The following is a 22340-nucleotide window of genomic DNA, read 5'->3' on the forward strand; positions in this document are numbered from 1 at the left end:
TCTGTGAAAATTACATCTGAAAACTAGTTGTAAGTATCGTCAGAACAGCATCTTCAGAGGAGATCAGCCTCACCACACCCACTGCAGGGCAAAGGCCTCTCCCATGTCTCTCCAATTGGCCGTAACCTAACCTTCTGCCGCCCCCTGCTCCGGTTGCCTTCTCTTGGAATGCACACTGTTACGCTTAAGAACCAGCGGTAACCTAGCCTTCGCATTACAAGCCCTGCCCAAGTCCATTATTATTATGCCGCAGTTATTGCGTCTCGAATACGTCTCCATGTATTGCACGCCTTGGTGAATCTTAAACAGCACGTCACGGCTCAGCGCCCTTCTCCCTTTCGTGGCTAACGCAGCCTTCTCTCTTGAAGTCTAATTGACCTTCACTTTTTTCTGTTCTTCGCTCTATCGAAGCCACTTTCCCGGTGACTCGCGTCACGGAGAGGCGATTTTACACTCACCCGTGGCATCACGAGGTATAGCGTGCCAATGAGGAAGCAGTGGCGTATTTTTTTTCTCTCTTTTGCATTCTTCGCACCGCCTCGGATGGAATACACTTCCCCTTTCAGTCTTAGAGAGGGGACGCTCTGAGAAGTCAACAATCAGATCGAGTGGCAGTCATCTGTGTTACTTCAGAAGGAATTTATTATTTTGTTATTTTGTGACGCCGTCTTCGCGTAGACATGGTGTCGCCGTCTGAAGCCATATCTCGGCTTATCCCCAGCCTCCTGCTGGGATCTGTGAGAACGGCGTTGGACTTGCCATCCGAGTTCTCCAATTTTTATACGGGAGGCGATCCAGACCGATGCACAGGAATCGTGAGTGATTTGCTTTGCTTTCATTTGAGAGCCGCATCTGTTATGGTTCATGAGAGGTCAGTTGGAACGACTTCGAGCGAAACTGCTGCATCTTGTTCGAGCAAGTGCCGCAGCTTGGTGCCTTGTCCCTATTGGTGCAGAGGTGTAACGTCACAGTAGAGAGCAACATATTCTTTGATTTCAAGGACACTACCAATCTACGGGAGATCGAGAGGCCGTGACTAAGGCTTGCGCTCCTCACGCCTCCACGCTCGCCTGCTTGCCGGAGTCGGTTGGTGCATGCGTGCGGCACGAGACGCGACGAGGCGCAAGCGCAGCGCTCAGATCATTACATTCGAGAAATCTGCGATCGCACTGCATTCCTGAGCAGGCACATCAACGGCACACTGCACTAAAACAGGCGGAGGACCGGTCTGTTTCTGTGTGTGCCCGGATGAGTCTGAGCTGATTGTTTCTTTGCGACTTGAAATTTTATTGTTAGGATACAACTGAAAAAAACCACAACAGAAGTTGGCAACGATGAGCTGAAATAAAGACTGATAGTTTTCTAATAATTCGTTTGAAAATTTTATTCGACATCAAGTGAGAGCAAAATATTCTCTTTTTATTCGCATGTCATGCATATTCTTTCTTTTTGAGTAGCGTGATTAAACAGATTATACCCAACTGTTAAAGAGCTGTAAGTAATATCAATGATCTGGTTCAGCATATCTGAGCGCACCATCCTTAGGACGTCAGAAAAATAAACAAAATTTTAGAAAAACTAACAAATGATTGAGGAAAAGACGCACAATCTGTGTAGCTAGCATCAGTCCTTATCACTGCATAGGTTCCGACATGAAGCCATCATCGTCATCAGCCTGACTACGCACAGCGGAGCCCAAAAGCCTCGTGATCCGGAGGAGCTGTCACTATACCTGCCCTAAGTAGATGTATTTCTTTACCAGGTCCAGCAGTTCGCTGCTTACTGTGAATTCCTGTTTCCTAGATAGAGTGTTAAACATTACTTTGGGTTTGTCCATGTAAATTTTTAGACCCACCGTTCTGCTCTGCCTGTCAAACTTATCGATCATGATTTGCGATTAATCTCTAGAGCGACTCAGAAAGGCAATGTCATCAGCGAATCGCGGATTACATAGGTATTCTCTATTAACGGTTGTCTCGAACTGTTTCCAAGTCAGGCCTCGGAATATATCTTGTAAACGGGCATGAAATGAGTATCAGCAATAACTGCCTATTTCTGGCGGCACAGCTGTTGGAAAGTTTTATTGGCTGCGAGTGTGCAAAGCTTGTTGTAATTCCTTCCGTGGTTGCGGCACAATAGTTGTATTTTTATGCATTCTGGCTACCATTTACTAACTTCCTGTCTCCTTTCCCCGTACCCACAATTTATTATGGAACGAGGTACCAAGCATCACACTGCCAGGTTCAAAACTGCATTTCTGCTCATGAAAACGACCGTCTGGTGCTTCACTGAGTGAATGTAATGAAGTAGTTGAAAGGTCTTATGACGTTCAGCCCTAATCGAACGCGCCGAAAAACCTATGAGAACGGGAGCTTTTATATGCGCTCTTATCCGTTCACACCAAATTTCTGTGATTTCCCGCCAAGTGCTGCTGCTTAATCGGAAGCTGCTGAATTGCACTGTTAAGAAAACGCAAGTATACACCTCCTTAACATTACAAAAACTGCGATTCAGGTTAAAACCGTCATGTTTTATTGTGGTTCACACGAGAGTAGCAACCTTGGCTGTGCAGTGGTAGATGCTGAACACTCAGTCAACAAACCTGTGGATTCTATATCAGCGTCATATCCACAGAATCCACACACTGATATGCAGCTTCCTGTAATATATAATTCCATACTTGTCTTTTGCAAGCTTTGAAAACAGAGAAATCTTCTATCTTAAAGGGAGTTCCTTGTTCAGTTCCCACAGAAAATTGAAATTCTGGTGTTGAGGTGAGGTGGTTTCTGTTTTCGAACATACGTAGGACGTATTATGCTCCTTTGTGCATGTCGCAGGGGTTTTAAGGAATCTTGCCTTTAGCTTTGCTTTTTTCTTTTCAGCGCATACCTGAAATAGATTATCCGGAATGGTATTCCTTCGAACGTTTTCACTTGGTGTTTTCGCCAAAAAATCCTGCCATGATATCTTAAAATACTCTGGATTGAATTGTTTGCTCATTCCAAACAAGGTTGCTGTCTGGTGCTCGGCTTATTTAGGGTGAAATGCTTGGGAAATGGGTCTTTGACCCCACCTTGAGAAAAAGAAAAATACCCTGTGACATGGCGCTCTTTGGCCATAGCTGCCCTTGCGCCATAAAAAACCATAATTATCATCATCATCATCATCAAACAAGGTTGCTGGGAACTGTACAAAGGTTGCCGACTTCGCGTCATTTTCAGTTTACAAAGGCGTGGACTCATCCAAATGAAAAAAAAAAAATAACGCACTGTGGGACCTATAAAAGATTACATTGTGGAGGTGAAAAGTAGAGTTGTCTACAAGCTTGCATTAGGTAATGCAGTCTCCACGTTCAGTTGCTAAGCACACAATTGCAAAGTTGCAAAACACAGAACAAAGTGATTAAGTAATTTTTTTTTCATATCTGCTCTTTCGTCCGGCAGGAGAACATCTGAAAAAATGCGGGCAAAGCATGCGCCTTTATCGCAAGCGAAGAAAAATTCGTTTTTCAATTACTGTGACAAGAAACTATAAGGCTAGATATATAGCGCCGTAACTTGTTTGGCGGCAAAGTCGCATCAAAGCCCCTTCAAAATCGAACCGCGTAGCATCCGTGTAGCATTTGAACTGTTAAGAAACCGCATCGATGCTAAGCACGTTCTTCCGTAATTGCTTGACCTCGTAGCCCTCCCGCATGTGGCGCAAGTCTGCCGATAATACAAACAAGACAAACCTGTTTTCAATGCGTTGTAGGCAATCGCTAACGGCAATTGTCGGTTAGCAGCGTGTATATCTGCAAGGTGTTGGCTTCCTAAGAATCCGCAGCTCCGGGAGACGCGACGATGGCTTTCCCGAAATATTCTGTGGTCCTTTTCAGTGAATGAATTACTACGATAGGTAACGCAAGCCTTTAACGACAACACATTTCAGATTACTTGAACCGAATGCGAGGAACTTGCGCAAGAGAGGAGTGCCAGCATATTAATACATGCGCTCATTCTTGCTGATAGAGCCCACTTATACCAGCTCGACACATTTGTCTCTCGCTATCATCGGCAACGCCATCAGCATGAATAAATTCATCATCTTCAACTGAATGCAGCGCACTGAGAAAGAAAGGTCTCCTCTAAATCAACAAGTAATCTACTGAGTAATATACCGGCACACCTCCTCCACATCATGTAACCACAATGGCAACAGTTAAGTTGAGGCCTGTCAATATAGTTTCTTTATTCTGCCACGAAAAATACAGGGAATTGAACTGAGGTTAGCACAGCTCTCTACGAAAAAAAATAAGATAGCTGTAAACCTTGAGACAGGAAAAAAGCGGAACGTGTGAGGAAACAAGCCCGAGCTAATGACAATGTGGTATAAATTAAGAAGGCCATTTAGACATAGGCAAGGCGTGTAATGCAAAGGGAAGACAACAGATGGTGCTTCAGGTTAACGCCGTAGATTTCAAGATAACCCATACGCACCAGGAGGCGATAGAAAGTTAGGCGGGCGGATATTATTAGGAAGTTTCCGGAAATAACGTGCCGGCAGCTGGCACAGGACAGTGTTAATTGGACAGCGATGGGAGAAGCCTTTGTCATTCAGTTGTTTTGGTTTAGCTGGAAAATCTAAGGATGATGCTGATGACTCTGGGGTCGAAGCACAGGGCCTACTAACAAAATACAGGGCTTACCACTAGTTCAGATAAGTGATTCTATACTGGTACCAACATGGCAGTTACACACAGCATTTATGCATCGTTTTTATTATCGGTGACTTCAAAAATAAAAAAATTGTTCTTCCAAACATTTTTCAGCTTTTGCTTTTTTAGTGAGCCGATAAGCTCATCTTTTCAAGTGAAATCATTCTTGTCAGCGGCAGGGATTAAAGCAATCGCTTCTGCACGCTTTACAGTCATGTTTCCATTAAACCCTGTTAACATCCGCTTTGTGTCTGCCGCCGCCAAATTATTCTAGATTTACCGACGTCCTCACTCCACCTGAGTCTTTGTTACCTGGAATCTTTTTCCTTTTTTCCCTGAAAGTGTAGTATGTCAGGCGTTTTTTGCTTTGCGCACGACATGTCATTATACTTAGTGCTGTATCTGGCAGATGCAGCTAAAGTTTTTTTTTTGAAAGCCGAATAAGTGTAATTAACTCAGAGGAACACTTTTCTTGCAACAATGATTATCTTCACTGCTAATCAAGCTCTAAATAGAAATATAGCCGTCACAAGGTGGCCAGATTTGTGAGGTGGGATGACTGCGACACCGCCTATGAGTGAGATTGCCAGTCGCTTGTTGAGGGAGCCTTGCAACTGCCTTCTTCTTTACCATGGCCATGTTATGAGAAGGGCTAAGCAATTGAGCTTAATGTTTCAAGTTGCTGACAGTAAGCGAACCTTAAAGTTTCAGACCTATGAAAGTGCCCGGTTTTGATGCTTGGGTACCGTGGGAACATGTACAACTGGTATGTTGAAAAAGCTACCATCTACTTATTTTTGTGGATGATCATGAATACGGCAGTTTTGGTGCCAAAAGCGACGGTTTTATTCGGGCATCTTCTTTTGCAGACGTCGCCTCCGTATATTGATTTTTCTGGATTTCACTGACTGATAATGTCCTAAAGGTATCGAATACGGGTTAAAATCAACATGTCTCGCATCGGGAACCGAAGCCCGAGTATGGTCCTTGGCCTAGCCAAAGTGTCAGTTAACCCAAACCTAAATTTGCGAAGCTTGAGGTGCTACTTCGGTCCAATAGTCGAAGTTTCGATAAAAGGGCTTGTCTTCTTCAGAGCTTCATATGTACTGCGGGCAAGTGGGAGCTCAATTTCATCGTAAGAAAAAAAGAAAAGGCAATCACCAGTTTTCACCCTCTTCTATCCCTCTAATGGGGAAGGTTGCGATGTGCTTAACTTTTTTGTACACAGGCGTATAATATGCGTCTAGTTAGAATAATAAAGCACAATTCCACCCCTGCCTCCCTTCCCTCTCTTTATAGTCGTATCTTACATGTAGATGCTGGATGGTGGAAAAAAAAAGACATTTACTTTGACCGATGCTGTGGCCTCTGTCTAGAAGTAGTATGCATCATTCTATGATAAGCAAGTGTCTATATTAAAAATCTACGAGAATAATACGTGCTTAACCTGTATTCCCGAAAGAAATTGTAGTAAGCAATTCTTATATGCACTAATGACAGAAGCAGATCCATTTTTGTGGGGTATTGTTTAGCGCATCTAAATACATTGGCAATCCTCTGGTAAAAAAGAATGTATTTCAATCATTCAATCGATTAATAAAACCATGTTATCCACGTAATCACCGAACTTCACGGGCGAGATGGTCTTCTTGAGACCCCCGCGAATAATAGAATGGACATCGGCCGGTTTAACTAAGTTCGTCGCTGGGACATATTCGCAGTTGCAGCTTTGCGCTGAATAGGCGTAGATGCAGTCAAGGACGCGGAAGCACTGAGCAAAAATATAGGTCGGGAACCGACAACCGAAGAACTTCGCGGGAGCCAGTCGCCACCAAAATATGCCACTGAATTCGAACGTATATCCGGCCAGGAATAAACCTCTAGACTGGTGCTGGTAGAAGCAGTAACTGTCTTTAGCGGTTGAATAATATTGTTGCTAAGGCAACGAAGCTAGCAGAGGCGTGGTACGGAGCGCTCGCGATAGGCGAGCGGCCATTAAATCACATCTCTGCCATCGTTCATCACGCCTCATTCTTCGGATGGCCGCCACATAATATTTCTTGCGAGGTGCGGGGTATCATCCATACCCTGGTCTTGGCGATTCCGCGCATGCGTCAGCCGTGGTCGTCTGCCGTGAGTTCTTGGGCCTGTGTCACCCTGCCGTGCCCCAGCCTTTCAGACCTGAACTAAACTCGCCACTCCCTCCGCCCCATTTCTGCCCTGACCACCTGACATTAAGAACTTAGCGGACGCAATGACCACGACCTTTCGACCCCACAGACCCTAGACGCCGCCCACCTGAGAGGACACAGCCCCCCTGCCCATGCCGTTCGGCGCGTCCGAGGACTTCGGCTCCTGAGTTAGCAAGGCAATGCCGTCAGCAATTGTGAGAACATATAAGACACATAAGTATTGTTCATTAGCCTTTATCCCCTATTCTTCCCAGTTCAGTTCTCTCAGTACTTGAAAACAATGTGTAATAGAATTTATGAGATCGTTTGTAACTCCCCGGCACCCTTGCTCACTGAAACCAAGCGACAGTCAGAGAAAGGAGCTACGTATTATCGCTTTAATATGCACACGACAGGATGCATTGAGGATTTCAGATGATTTTCTTTCTTTGCCTAATTAGTTCTCGAGATCTTGATCAGGAGGGGGATTATATGGAACTGTGTATGAGGCTTTCGTGAAATAAAAAGGGCCGTTACCTTCTATTGAATGCCTTCATAAGTTACTTTTTGGTAACCGCTGTTTGTTATTGCTTCGATTTCAAGTTTGCCTTTTTTACTAGATACAAGGATGAACCCCGTTATAACAATACTGCCATTAAGGCGACAGCGTTAAGCTCCCCATTAAGGAGAGAAACCCCCGTTATCGCTGCGTCGAGAAAAGGGGGATTAGTCAACAGTATCTTGACGCGAGAACCACATTACTTTGTGCGGATAATTCAAACACCCTACTATGATGGCACAACACAGCTAGCGATAATGACGCCACTTCACAATTCATGATTGGTCTGCAGGGCCCTATAAAATTCCACCTCCATTGCCTATTACGCAGGGCCTGTGAAGAGGAAAAAGCAAAGCGCTGAAAAGAAACAGGGCGGAGCTTGGACTCCAATTGCTGGCCCTTAGGGCGTGAGCCGGGCGTGCTAACCCTCGACCACTGGCGAAAGTATGTTTATCATGGTTAAATACAGGCACCGTCTTTCGTGCGGTAAATAACATACTAAAGCAGTGCCCGTGCCTGAGAAATTATATGCACAGAGTATCCCACGCTGCTGGAGGAGCCTTTTAAAGCATCGTATCATACTCTTAAGGCGGGGCTTAATTCCCCCGAATATTCCTGTTTATTTGGGTACAAAGTCTGGAGCTGCCCAACACCTTTCTGCCTGAAGTAATTAAGATCACGGAAAACTCGCAAAACTAAAGCCTATCTGAAAGATTGTCACTGGAGGACTCAGTATAGGTCGATACTCTTACACCAAGTCAGTCTTCTGCAGCCTTTATAACACTGCGATCTAAAAAAAGAGAAATGAAAAGCTCTGCACTACTTCTACCTCGGCCGTGCCCTAAGAAATCGAATTATTTTGTGCACGCACTAATCAGTGCACTGACGGGATGTCAGTGACTTGCATGTGGGATTATTGCTATGTTCTCTTTTATTTCCTTAGTCATTGCCACGGTGACTGGGCGTTGAGCTTGTTTTTTTTTGTAGTGATTGTCAGCATCGCTCATTCCTGTCCCACTTCCTCCTCCCGTAAAGAGCTGAGCGTTTGCCTGAAAATGTGCTCAAAATACTTCTCGCAATTTGTCATGACAGCCATGTAATGTTTAAAATAAATCTACTTAATATCGGTAGAATGGTAATGTGAGCACCTGAAAGATAGACATCGGCGTGCTTTTCACAGAAACTGAGGAGCGTATCAGGTCCCGAAAAAGTCACGAGGGGCACTTCACTTTCCTGTGAGAGGCAACAAAGGTTCTCATGAAAACGTTGATATTTTTCTTTTGCTTCAAAAACAAAAGAAATATCAGGCAAGTGAGTCACCAGGTGGTCTACACTTTCATATAAAGAACTTCTTCCTGGTGCGTGAGGCGGTAATTGCTGTGCCCTTTCGAGGAAGAAATCTTGCCACACGTATATTGACGTACACGCTTCTCTAGATGAAATCTGCTTGTGCCCGTAAAAGAGGACGGAAAAGGGAGAGCTCTTACGAGGAAACTGCGGCGTTTCTTTTTCCTAAGTGGGCAAGGGTAAACGTTTCGCTTTGATTATGCTTCACCGAAGCGGATCGCAAAGCAGGAAATAGGGGCCGTCACGGGAAACCTTTAAACTTGGCTGTTGTACAGGCTTTTGTAGGACGCGTCATATGGATGCAATTTAGTTTCGAACAATGAGAGGGATTGTTAAGACACGACGAAAGAACGAGTTTTTATGCAATTCGACGCGCCGAAATGAAGCTGCGTGAAGAGCAAGAACTTTTATGCTGTGGCGCACTCCGTCGTGATATTTAGTTACCATGTTATCAAAGAGGAAGGTTTTTACCAAGTAGATGACTTAATTGGTGAATGTTAATATGACACTAATCGCTTTATTGTTTTCATGTTTTGTCCTTGGAAAAGCTTAAGCAGGTTTAATTCATTACGTGCTCCGAGCACATCAACTTTAGTATGTGGTCTATGGTGCATAAAACCTGCATATCGAACTCTCAATAGCACCCGTATATTATACGAGAACAGTGTCCGAAATTCGGAGTTGCGTTATTATGATGATGATGGCATAAGCAGACCAGCGTTCCCGCTTGCAAATATACCAACTTGTAATTTTCTACGCCGCCTCTAAAATAACATACATAAATTCAGGGGGGGCACTTTTTGACCTAAAGTGCGGTGAGGCGAAAGCCTTTAGCGCGGTGTTGCTGCTTGTGTCACTTATGTGTGGTGAAGATGTTAATGAAGTACACAATTGTTTGTGAATCTTAAATGCTGGAGACACTGGAAGCCGTTTCAGATGCATCCGTCTGATCCGACGCTTTTCTGCAAATACCCTCCAGCGTTCCAGACAAGGAGAACTACATGTGCGTTGGCAGAAAGTAGCGCTTTCGTTAGCACGCTAGGCTGCGGAAATGAAAGGATGGTGGTTTGAATCTGATCGTGCAAAAATATTTCTTTTCTTCTCGAGTTGAAGAACGTAACGGACAGACAGACGCGCGCATGAAACATTAAAGGCATTCACCTGAATATTTTGGCAGCTGCGCTCGTCGATTAGTCACTCCAGGTGCTGGATCTAGCGCCGGACGGACGGACGGGAGTATGAGCCATTAAAGGCTTTCGCCTTAAAATATCAGTACGTAGTTGCGCCAGGTCCAGTTCTTGTCTCGCTTTGGGCTTGTCCCACTCAGCGCATTGAACTAACGTAGCAATGCAATACCAACTAGCCTCTTTTTTGAGTTGCGTATAAAAAAGCCTGCCGTTCCAGGCATGAAAAAGGAAAAGCCGGTAAACAGCGCGCTTGGGGGCTGCTGCGCATTTGGCACGCATTGAAAAACTGAGAATTGCTGCAAGCGGTGGAAGAAAATGCAAATTTGATTGAGAATCTGTCGCGTAGCGAAAAAATTCCAGCTGAAAAATGATCTGCACCCGCCGCGTGCGCAGAAGCAGCGGCATTTTGTGGGGTAGCGAGAGGTGTAAATATTGAATCCCTGCCCGTAGAGCGGCTAGTATTCGGCCGGTGACAATTCAGACAAATTGTATCCTACTAAAGAGCGCTGAACTGCAGAATCAGGAAGATAGCCAAATTTTCAGCACAGAGGAATGATTCACAAGTTGCGGTTCTTGTTAGTGACGATTTAATAATAAATTAACAATGACAGGGAAAGATGTTGCTAGCCGCGGAATCTGCCATCGAAACCTGAAGCACCTGAGCTGCGGCTAGCGGGAGTAAAAAGACAGGGAGAGGGAAAGGAAGTGGTTTTGATAGTAAGAAAGGATAATATAGCGGGTAATACAGAATATCTACCAATACAGAATAAGAAATAAGTGTGGGGCGCTGCGCCGCACATGATAGGAGCATTCAGAAGACCGCTTATATTAAACTGTTCGATATAAAATAGAAATACTTACATTAAACAGGAGATTCTGCGTCGTACTAGACCATAGGCTGTCCTCGTGTTGATTTCTATATATCAACGACCCCGAAACGATATTACGCCATTTGACTCGCAACCCAATTTTTCGAAATCGTAGAATTCGCAGCGGCTCACCGAATGTAATCATTGCTAGCTACCTTCAGTTAAGCCTTTATTCTTTTCGTTCACGCTACGCTAACGCTGCAGTAGTACTGAAACTTTCACTAGAGGCATTGTCTATTGTTATTTCGACCTTTCAAACGCCTTTCAAAGTTTGAGCGCCGTCTTTTAAAACGAGAGAACAGATCTCTTGACGTTGCCCTGTGTTTTCGGCTAAATATATCACCGGTACAGAAACCAGGGGTCCCCCAACTTACGTCCAGCCTCGATGAACTGAGTTCTTGACCTCATAAAAATCGTGGGACATCCTTTTAGTGACATATCTTTTGCTTCTAGCCAGAGCAGGCTCCATGCTATTTATTTGGCACATAAAAAGAAATACTGCCGGCGATACAACATTTAGCAAGAGTTGAATGATCGTCTACTGGCCTGAACCAATATTCTGGTTGCTAATAGACCTCGTTATCTTCTTTTAATATTTACAGGCTTTTATTTTAAAACCTTTGCGACACACGTCCGTGCAATCTGTGCAGAAGGGTGGTACAGCAAGGCGGGCAATATTTACATAACAAAGCACATTATTAAGGCGAATGAAGGACTGAAACTACGTTATCAACTATTTATTTTTATTTTATTGTGGGAAGATTCTGTTGCGAAATCGAAGAGTGGAAACATCGAAAGTTAGTTCAGTTGAAAAATTTTCGTAATCGACAATGCGGTTAGACATAATCAAATTTTAAATAACGCCCCTCATTGCTCTTTAGTTAGGTTTGCCGCATCGCACTGTTATAAAATATTGTCGCTGCGCGTAGTATTGTCGCTGAAATCACGTTTACTTATTTTACGTCCAGAAAGACACATATTGAGCGTCGCGATTTAGTTGATGTGAAACGCGAGAAAGCCAACTAAACAAACTTCGAAATGTTTGTTTTTGACTTTCGATATTTCGAACAACGTTCACGTTAAAGATCATAACCTTGGCATAAACATGAAATTTTTTTGAAAAATTGAAGAATTATTTTAGTTCTCTAACCATCCAATCGTTGATCTATGCCAAGTATGTTATATGTGCGTTACTGTGGAATCCTCGTATCTCATTGTTTTTAATATAAGGACCTTTAAACGTTAAAAAATCTGCAATAATAAGGCAGCGATAATCGCAGCAATCAAAGTTCACAAGTGAAACTGATACAGTCTCAGCAATGAGGATCCGAATTAACCTTAACCGCGTGACTAAAAAGACAAGAAAATAGAACGATAAAAAAGGACCTATCAGGAAAGAGCGGAGAGACTCGTGCAGTGAGAAGTGCCAGTTGCTCGGGGCAGCCAAGGCCGCCAGCTTGTAAACATGGAGGACTATATTTCCCAGGCCCTCGTGTCGACAGCGAAAGGAACGCGAGGGAGAAAATAATAAAAAAAGAAGCTCGGCTTGCGGCTCATTCGATCTTGCGTGTTGAGCAGGAAATAGATATAAAAATCAACAAAAATGCGTCAGCCTAACTCTAAACTCATGCGGAGGCAAAGACAAAAAATACGCGTAAGGGCTACAAGACAGCTCGAGCGCTCTCGCATCATTGCGCGCATGCAGCGACAGGACGGCAAAGTATGGGCCAACATATTTCTCACGCCATAAAGCGCTGGCTCTATTCCTCCCAAAAAAGAAACACAATCGTCACACACCAATGCGTGGCTGCTGCACCCAAAGCAAAAGTAGCATTTCCAGGAGGAAATAGTGGTTCTGGTATACGTCTGCCCCATAGAATTATCACGGTTCTAGTAGCCATTTAAAAATTTCGTTCTTAACCATATTTATCACCGCGTACCAGTCACGGTGGCTCAGTGCTTTATCAATATGACCTGAGGAACCTCGCTCATGAATATAAAACTAGCTTTTCAGCTTCCGATTTCAAAAGATTGCGAGATTTCAAGCTCTGAGATACAGACATGGGCGTGGTAAAAACGTTTTCCACACCCTGTTTATTTTGTGAAATTTCAGGGTGACGTTATGAGGAGAAGGTTGGCGGCCGTTTTCTCTCCTGCCACCTACTGTATGGTAGAGGAAAGTTTGCCATGTGGACCAACGCGGCATTTTACTACATAGCGCCCCTAACTAATAAATTAGTCATGATATTTCCTTATAATTTATGCACTATGGTCCATCATATGTCTACTGCAAATGAGCTCAAGGTTGACCACATTTGTACCTTCAAAGTGCAGAAACAAATCTCGAAGTGAGCTTTAAAACAAGAAAGCGGTCAAAAAGGTGCAAACTTCTGTATGCCGGATCTTTCGAAACTGTGGAGCAAACCCAACCTGGTGTGTAGCGTTACTACAAGTATTTAGTTACTGAATTTTGTACCCGTAAATCCTAACGAAAGATTTAAGAACTTTGCTGCTTTGGCTATAATTAAGATAGAACTAATTTAGACGCAGGGCACATGAGAGGGAAACGCGACGTTGTGACTTTCTGGTGGGTGTAATTTAAGTTGCAGATTGTATTGCACGCTCTAGTCTACTCGTATTTTGCCGTGCTCTCTAGGGGAATCTGTGCATAAAAATTTAAAACAACCTATGCGGACTACTAGCACTCAGCAAACATTAAGAAATTTCTAGAGAGACTTTAGCAGCGCCAACGCTATCAAACATTTTTGTGTTCCTAAAAGCACCCACCCCGAAACAGAGAAAAAAATTAGAAAATAAGAAAAACAGAACTGTATAAAAAATCTCTCGAACTTCGGCGCCACACTTGGTCCAGAGGGAATGAACAGCTATTTGTGCAACACATTCTTAAAATGGAGCTCACTTTTGTGTAGTCTACGATCGCAATAACAACCTATTGTTCAAGTTCTAGAATTCGAGCCAAATTCCACGTCCATTCAACAAGGCTGAGCGCAAGAGCAGCAACTGTGACTCTGCAACAGAAAAAGTGGCGCTGAGGGTAGGAAATTTCATAACATCACGTAGCAACGCTACACAAAGAGTCAGGTGTGAGAACTCATTATACTCTAGTGGGCTGTGGAACAACAAAACAGAGCCGGTGTCAGTCTTAGTAGCGTGCTTGTTATTTTAATAGGCTCTCAAAGATTGTTTAGAAGACCGTGAAGCCAACGGCGTGTGCATTCATTGCAATGATGGATAATATGGTGATTCAGCAAAGACGTCTTTTTTCCCACCCTATATATCTGATTCGTCTCCACGCTGTGGGGCAAAATGCGACATTGTGAGGTTTTTAATTTTATTACGTTTTACTGTGTCCTAGTTGTGCTGACTTTATATGTTTACTGAGCTTGATGCGGGCGTGCTTGTAAATGATTTGGGAGCGTTAGTTTTTCATATCATTAAATAAGTTACCATACCGACGATTTGCACAACTATCAAATAAATTTCAAATCAAGTTTATTTCTGCATTCAAAAGGTACTGACAGCAGAGGCGCAGAAAAAGCTGTAAGATACAACTTGACAAAGCCGCAGCCCCCTTTCGCTTGGCATGCGACTTGACAGCAAGGCTTATACAACAAAGGCAATTGGTCAACGTATTAACAGCTATACAATAATGAAACTACAAAATAAAGTGAAACAGCATTATACACTATTGAATCGACATTCACCCTGGATAAACACAGACCGATAAAGAATAAACATATTCTTCATGTCAACGCACATAGCACGCAAAGATTTTTTTGACGAAATAAAGATGTCGAAAATATTATATGCGTATGTATTTACCAGGAAAGGAAGAGTGAATTGCAGGCGTTCTATACCTGAATTTATTCGAGTTTTCGGCACTACTCAAGTCTCCGCAAACCTTGTCGTGTAGCTGGCTTCTCGGGCATGTAATTCAGCAAGGTTACGTGTGTAGTTTGCATTCCTACGTGCCTCAAGTTTAAACCGGATGCTAAGACCATATTTATATAAGTTATGAATTTTAGTACACCACTCTGTAGAAAGAGATCTGTGCTTGGCGAGTCCCAGGGGACAGTGTAAATAAGACGAAGGAACTTTTTCTGTAGAATATAGATATGCTGAAGACAGCTGCTATCCGTGGCTGTACACCACACAAAGTGGCAGTACTTTAAATAGTAGAAGAAAAAGGGATTAGAGAGGAGTAGCTTTATTTGTCTTGGAATAACATATCTCAGCCGACTTATGACTGTTTGTGTCGCCTTTTTCCTCATTATCCTATATTTATCGGTGTATATTACTAATTTCCAACAGGAATAGTTCGCAAAATTTCGGCCTCTAAATATTCACAAAAACCATGATACTCAACATGTTATCAAATTGCAGAATGGAGGCGCGTATTTTAGTATAAACTTCGATGGGTACGGTTCTGGACATGCTATTTACACGTGTGCACGTGCTCGTTAACGTCTGCTTTTTGAGATGTGTTAGAGTGGAAGGCTAACATAAAAATCAGACGCACAGGGATGGTTAGGTGCACTAACATAGCCCAGAATTTACATAGACCATATGACTTACGAGCACCCGCAGTTTGCAATTTTCGGTGCAAAGTGTGTAAAAACTCACTAAGGCGGCATTAATACGTTTACATCCAGCACCGTGTGACGTTTCCGCTCCTTATTTCGGTGCCTGCTCTATTTTTAATCCTACCTTGCATGCCAGCTTGAAAGCGAATGGAAAACATGGATGACCGTGTAGAGTAGCGAGAAATGGGTCGCAGATATCGTGCATTCATGTTGCATGGGAAATATGAGGAATAGCGTGGTTTTATAGTCTAGTTACTCGACGCCAAGGGGCAGATTTCTTTTTAATGTTAAGCCACTGATACTATTTTTATTGTCACTAAGACTGCTAGAGGGTTTTTGACTTTATTATTAACTACGTTTTATGCGAAACGTCCCTCGCGGCAGGAAAATTCTAGGGAGTGAACTATTGCTTTCTTTACTGAACTCGCTGTACCTGAACCTAGAGCTGCTGAGAATGCCAGCTATTCCCTCTGCGCGTTGCTGCTATATATTCGGTCGACACGTCCAGTCGTTGCCTTCTTGCTGCTTTCCCAACGATACAAAATTCACTTCACTTCGTGGTGCCTTGATAATAAACTGGGAGGTTAGGGAGGTAGGGCCATCTCGAGAGCTACGCACAGAAGCGTCGCTTTGCGTACTGGAAAATAGGCAGGCCAATTCTTAATGCTCGTAGGCTTCTGTAGAAGCACTGCCGGCCTCCAGTGATACTGCGCTTCACTCCATGATTCATAGCCAATTCACAGAAGGAAGTTGAATATCCTGACAACTTAATATATTGCAAAACGTACGCCACGTTTTATTCGAACAAGTAAATTCACAAAATTTCGTCCAGTCTTTCATCATCTCCTATGTGGCACTGTTTTAGTCGACAATTCCTTCCATTTTATATCAGGCTCATATGTACCTCATTTTTTTATATATCATCCAAGTCTGGCGCATAAGCTCGCACGTGATTTCCTATTTAATCCAACAAAGGAATCCCGAGTACACTGCACCTACTCTTGGCGCTCGTTTGTATTATGCTGTGAGCAAAAATTACAAGTGTAAATATAGGCTGATTCTATTTCCTATTCCTTCGACACGCTTAGCTACCACGGCCATGATGCATTCAAAGCTCACCTCTCTCATGCAGAAATAGTATTTATAACCTCGTGTAAAGGTTCGTGTGCGGCAGGCTTAATGATGCGCATATCACTACAGTTTGGTGTCTTTGAGGTCATCCTTGTATTTCAAACGAAACTAAAGTGCTTTGCGACATGTGTACAAACAAGTATTTAGAGAAAGAAGAAATTGCCAGCACCATGAATCACGTTACCAAGTCACTTTTTTATCTTCCATGCAGGAGGAGCTGATTCGAAGCAAAGGGTACCCGTTCGAGAGACACAGTGTAATGACGAGCGATGGGTACTTCATCGAGATGCACAGGATACCGCATGGGAGAGAGAAGTGCAAAGGCCCGTGCCATAAGCAGCCCATTCTGCTAATGAGCGGACTTTTGGGTGACTCCTCAAACTACGTGCTGGACTTTCCCAAACAGTCGCTCGGTGAGTTGCCGACTTTTTAGCCACTAGATTTATTACGTTCTGTTCGCCCTCCTTCTGGTAAATAAAAGAATACGAAGTGAGTTGGCGACACTAGTGCATTGTGTGAGGCAAACAACAACAACAACGAGTGCCACTGCTGACATGGCAGAGTTTCTTCCGTTAACAGACCAGCGCAAAATCAAGGACTTTGAAGTATAAATTTAGTTCTCGATAATTATTAAAGGATGCTGTGTTTGATGCTGTCATTTTCATTGCACTTTCCAAATTATACAGGCGCCAATGCAGTGTTCAGTGGATTGTTGGGGCCTGCGTTCGAGTTATACTTATTTTTGCTAATCTAGCGAACCGATTTGCTCAGTTCGATTCCTGTAAGCCTCCTTCATGCTAGTTCTCGTGCAACTTTGTATATGGGAAGTGCCGTCTCTCACTTTTTCGAGGCCCCGCAAGAAGGTTATGTGTGGTCTGAAAAACTAACTTGCATCTGATGCAGATCTATGAGTGCCTTGTAAACAAAAACATTGCTCTGCCCCACTAAGGTGCATACACGCGGCTACGAAGAACTACGTACTCGCTGCTCCTTTTGGCGTACGTTTAACTAATTTTGAACTGCAGCAAAGTTGTACGAACACCAAAACAACCTGACGCATTTAGAAAACTATATGCTAATCCAAAATGCCTTTTGTAGTGATAGCTACACTACGCCAGCCACTTCGCGAGCTCAGCGCGGCTGCGCGCTGAGCAAGGCCACCACCGCTCCGCCAGCTGTGCGCATGCGTGGAGTGACGTCATAGCCCGCAGCTGGTGTGCGCGCCGCGCGCCTCTCCACTGAGCCGATGCTGGAGCAGACATTCCCCGCCTCGACAGTTGTGCATATGCGCGGAGTGACATCAGAGCACGCAGCTGGTTTGTGCGCCAGTGTCAGCATCACGCTAGCATTTCGAGCCTCCAGCGTGGCGGCGCCGTGGCTGTTCACGTGGTCGGTCACGTGGTGCGGAGCAGCTGCCGGCGGCGCGGTGCGCCAGCAAAACCGAGTGAGCGAGCAGTGGAGAGAGGTAGAGGGTGAATCCACGTCCAGGGACGAAGGTGAAGAAGTAACGCTGAGAGAAACACAGCGGCGAAAGACTGACTTTGCAATTCGACTGATCGAATTTCACTCGGCCAACTGGAGCTATCGCGGCACTCCTGATTTAACCAGAGCTAAACCACAGCCATTTTTATTTCAATCTCTGTTGCCCTCACCAGTTCGAAAGGAACTAGCATTGGCTCCCGTATAAGGACTGGATTGAGGCTTTGGTTCAGAAAAGGTTTTTGATTTCAGTGTCTTCTCTAAAATTACGCATCTTTCACCTTGCTTCTCTTCCACTGCGATATAGATATTAGCTCGGAAATAAAGGTTTTCAAACTATTTTATTGCACGTGTCTCCCGTATGATGGCGCAGGTTACATCCTAGCTGACAGAGGGTACGACGTGTGGCTAGGAAATGTGCGGGGAAGCACGTACGGAAAGCGCCACAAGAGGTACAACACACGATCCCGGAGATTCTGGAACTTCTCGTAAGCATCGTCCTTTTCATTTCTTGTACACCCGCTATACACTACATATAAGGAACAATAAGTTGCCTTTTGGTCTCTGTAGCAAGGTGCAACAATTAAACGTTGCTGTTGCCTTATTGACAGTTCATATTAAGAGAACTGAAAAACTGTTTTAATTTCGAACGGTTTTAAATACTCTACATTTTTAGACCATACGTATAAGATGGCAATATATTATGACTACATGCGGCAATCTATCTGCCCAGGTACCTGCCTCAGAATGATGACGTCTGTCTGAGAGAATTATTGGGTGACCAGTTTACATAGATCTTAAATGAAGCGGTTTCAATAATTCTTTATTTTCAGTCCTCAAACGACGACGCCATAGCGGTCGGAAGCACTGGATAACTGATGAAGAGAAATTAATCGGGAGGTCGCTATAGCACATTATACTAGCTAGGCCGCATGCTTTTCCTTTCAAGTGCTATTGCTGTGATGCATGTAATGCCCACCTGCTAAGGTCTCTACTAGACTGGCAGTAGTTCAAATAAATTATAAATAAACAAGTCCGAAGTTAACTGATGCTTAAACGCCTTTATGCGTTACACTGTACTGTCACTATAGATCAAGCGAACTTAATAAAAAATACGGTTAAACCTAATTTCTTTACGTAAATGCACCTTGAAGGAACCGTACTTTGTCAGTGGACAGCACTGAAGGCGCTATCGTTCAATATTTTGTGGAAAGGGAGCACCTTGTGCTGCAGGTGCTCTGGACTGTATGCAGGGAAAATGCTTCATGCTGCTGCTGATCTTCTGCTTATGACGCTCTATATGCTACTCTCGCTTAATAATTTGTCCACTACTGCAGGTTTCATGAACATAGCAAATATGACTTGCCGGCTCAGATCGACTACGTCCTCAAGAAGACAGGCAGGAAAAATCTCATATACACAGGCATGTCCCAAGGGACACTCTTATTCTTCACCATGATGTCGGAGAAACCGGAGTATAACGACAAGGTAAGCGAGAAGCCAGTATAACTGTTTTATTTCATGAAACTTTAAATTGTTTTATGGACTTTTGCTTGCATCTGATGTTTGATTGTACCTTCCAGCACGGAGTGCTGAAGACACTCACAGTTCAAAGTGTATGTGTACAAAGATGGCACGGAAGAATACTTGGCCTGTGTTGGAATGCATTTAAAAATGAAAGAAAAGGAGAACTCTAAACCACCGTTAAATTTCACATTGCATTTTCAGCATTAGAAAAGGCAAAACTCGTGTAAATGTGCATTAAAAATCTCATAACTTCCCATTTCTTGAACGCACAACTTTGCCAGCTAGTTGCAAAATATTTCCACGGCAGGCTGCGCAAACATCACCTGTTTTAAAGCATGCCAGTTACGCAACATCTTTCCGGTAAAAAAAAAGCTGAAAGTACGATTGACAAAATATGCATCGAGCATATGGTTATGGATATGACGGGCTGCTCTAGAAAGCTTTAAGCTATAATAGGGGGTAGACTCGGCCTATAACGAGCTCTTTATTATGAGAAGATACAAAAGCGCAAAGTAGTGAAGCGTCGCACAACTGGCTAGAGTCTCAGCGTCCATTTGGGACAATATCCCATTGGCGAGTCGGTGCGGTTAAAAAGATTAATGCAAAACGTTCGAGCGCAATAGGCAGTACTGAAGCTTTTATTAAAGAACGAATTAATTTAGTGCAATTCATTTCATCATACTAACTGTAACTTACTGCTACTGAGAACGAGGCCAGCGGCGCACTGTTAGGAGGATGTTGTGCTTCCGAGTTCAGAGCTCGGCTGCTGTTGCTTATTGAATATCTGAAACTCCGAGAACAAAACTTGCGTTTTCTTAACCATATTTCTCACGAAGGAAATGCGATGGCGTAACTGTTGTGGCCTACCTACCCCGGTAAGTCACTTGTCGCTGAGCTTACACCTTTTTGATGTAAGATTAGGATGTTTCTTGGAGACTAAGCTTGTATGCTTTTGCAAATAGGGTAATGTTACCCTTTTATTAGCCTAAACTTCCACTGCAATAAGAAGAGTAACTTTAAGCCAGCTAGGTATAACATTACGCCTTTCTAAGAGGGGCAAGTGTAAGCATGAAAACAGCAAAAACATATCCCAGCATGAAAGGCGCAAGTGCGCGCCTTTATCAGGCAAATTTATGCTGCGTCTAGAAGTGCAAAGTTACTTTGTCAAAGACTAAACTTACACTGAGAAACAGGGCAAACTTAGCACCCCTGTTGTGCATGCGCGAACACCCTCACGTCCTATTGCCCAAAGGGTATCTATGCCCTATCTGCTGGTGTATATATATATATATATATATTACGAACGTAGGTTGCGTTGGCTCCGCAGGATAAAGATTTAAGAGAAGTGGGCACTTCTACAAAGACACTTTTATTTATCAACGTTTCGACCGCGGTGCGGTCTTCTTCAGGACTGTAGTGGTCTCGCGTCAGATGGACGTTTTAAGTTTGTGAGCTCAAGAGGAGGGAGAAAGGAGTGTCACACGCAAATAGCAACAACGGTTCAAAAAACTGAAAAAAAGAAAATAAAGATGGGGGTGCGGGGAGCAGACCGGGACAATATTAGGGGAGGAAGCAAAAAAATAGAAATAAAAGAAAAAAAAGGGGGGAGGGAAACTAGTACAGTAAGGAAGGGTGGGGTACAAAAGGAGATGGCGAAACGAGAGAAAGGGAGAGGAAGACGGTGCGGGGGACATGGGCAGCACGGAAACAAAACACACAAACAAAATGCACAAACACAAAGGGCGCCGCTGCAGATGCGTGTCCAAAGGGGAGCCGCTGCGCAAATGACACTGGCAGTGACGAACAGGCCAAACCAGGCGCCTTTTGGGGGTCTCACTAATTTCCGGTGAGCCGAGGGCTAGAACGTTAAGGAAGGAGTGGGCTACGTTAACGAGCACATGTCTAAGAACTTACTCACGGGGTCTGGGTTTCACTGAACGGTGCACCCCTCTCCGTGGGTAGGTCGTTGAACCGACCTCGCCGGGAATACTTGTTTGTAGGGGAGGAGGGCTGGGCTAGCTGTGTGCAAAGATTTCAGATTGTCGGAAAATGTAAGGAAAGAACGTCAAAAACTTATCAATACTGCACGAGGCAGGATAGTGTAAGTAAGGAGGGGTATGATTGCCTGGGATATACACTAGGAGTTATAAAAGGTATATCTGAGTTAGCCAATTAACGAGAAGTGTAGTATTATTTTGTTTGGAGGTCGTGAATAAAAGAAAGGGTACCAGGCTTTTCGTTAAGACCTTCTTGAATAGTATTAAACTTGTGGATAAAATAGGATTCACGCTGTTCACGTTCTCGCCTGTTTTTGAAGCCCCCTTGAATAATTGTTACTTTTAGTTGGTCAAATGGGTGTCCTGCGTTTACATGCTTGGATAGGGGAAGGTTTGGGAGAGACTTGGCGTGTGCGCGGTGATTGTTAAATCGAATGCGGAATGCAGTGTTTGTCTGTCCTATGTATTGCTGGTTACACAAAGTGCATTCAAGAAGGTAAATAATGTTTGATGAGTCGCAGTCAAAGTTACCGTTGATTGAATGCTGGAAAACTGACCTCGTACTAGTTGCGGAACACGTAGTCTGCATGTGCTTGCAAACTTTGCAGCGACCCTTACCACAGGGCTGGCATCCATATTTTGGGGTTTTGTGTTCCTTGGAGTGGACTAGGTGGTTCTGAATGTTTTTGGCACGCCTGTAAATCACGCGGGGTGCGCATGTAAATATTTTCGATAATCGTTGACTTTGCTGGAGAATGTTAAAGTGCTTATTA

At 43.8% G+C, this 22340-nt stretch overlaps 1 protein-coding gene across 1 annotated transcript in view; it reads left to right on the forward strand.

The window, feature by feature from the left end:
- Positions 1-452: 452 nt before the first annotated feature.
- LOC144104998 (gastric triacylglycerol lipase-like) overlaps positions 453-22340 on the forward strand; it is a 45726-nt gene continuing 23838 nt past the window's right edge. The window contains exons 1-4 of the mRNA XM_077638221.1: positions 453-815; positions 16776-16977; positions 18417-18531; positions 19381-19531. Of these exons, the coding sequence (XP_077494347.1) occupies positions 681-815; positions 16776-16977; positions 18417-18531; positions 19381-19531 (603 nt within the window). The 5' untranslated portion in view covers positions 453-680. The remainder of the gene's footprint in view (positions 816-16775; positions 16978-18416; positions 18532-19380; positions 19532-22340) is intronic.

The sequence above is a fragment of the Amblyomma americanum genome, chromosome 9 (genome assembly GCF_052857255.1).
Source record: "Amblyomma americanum isolate KBUSLIRL-KWMA chromosome 9, ASM5285725v1, whole genome shotgun sequence".
Classification (NCBI taxonomy): Eukaryota; Metazoa; Arthropoda; class Arachnida; order Ixodida; family Ixodidae; genus Amblyomma; species Amblyomma americanum.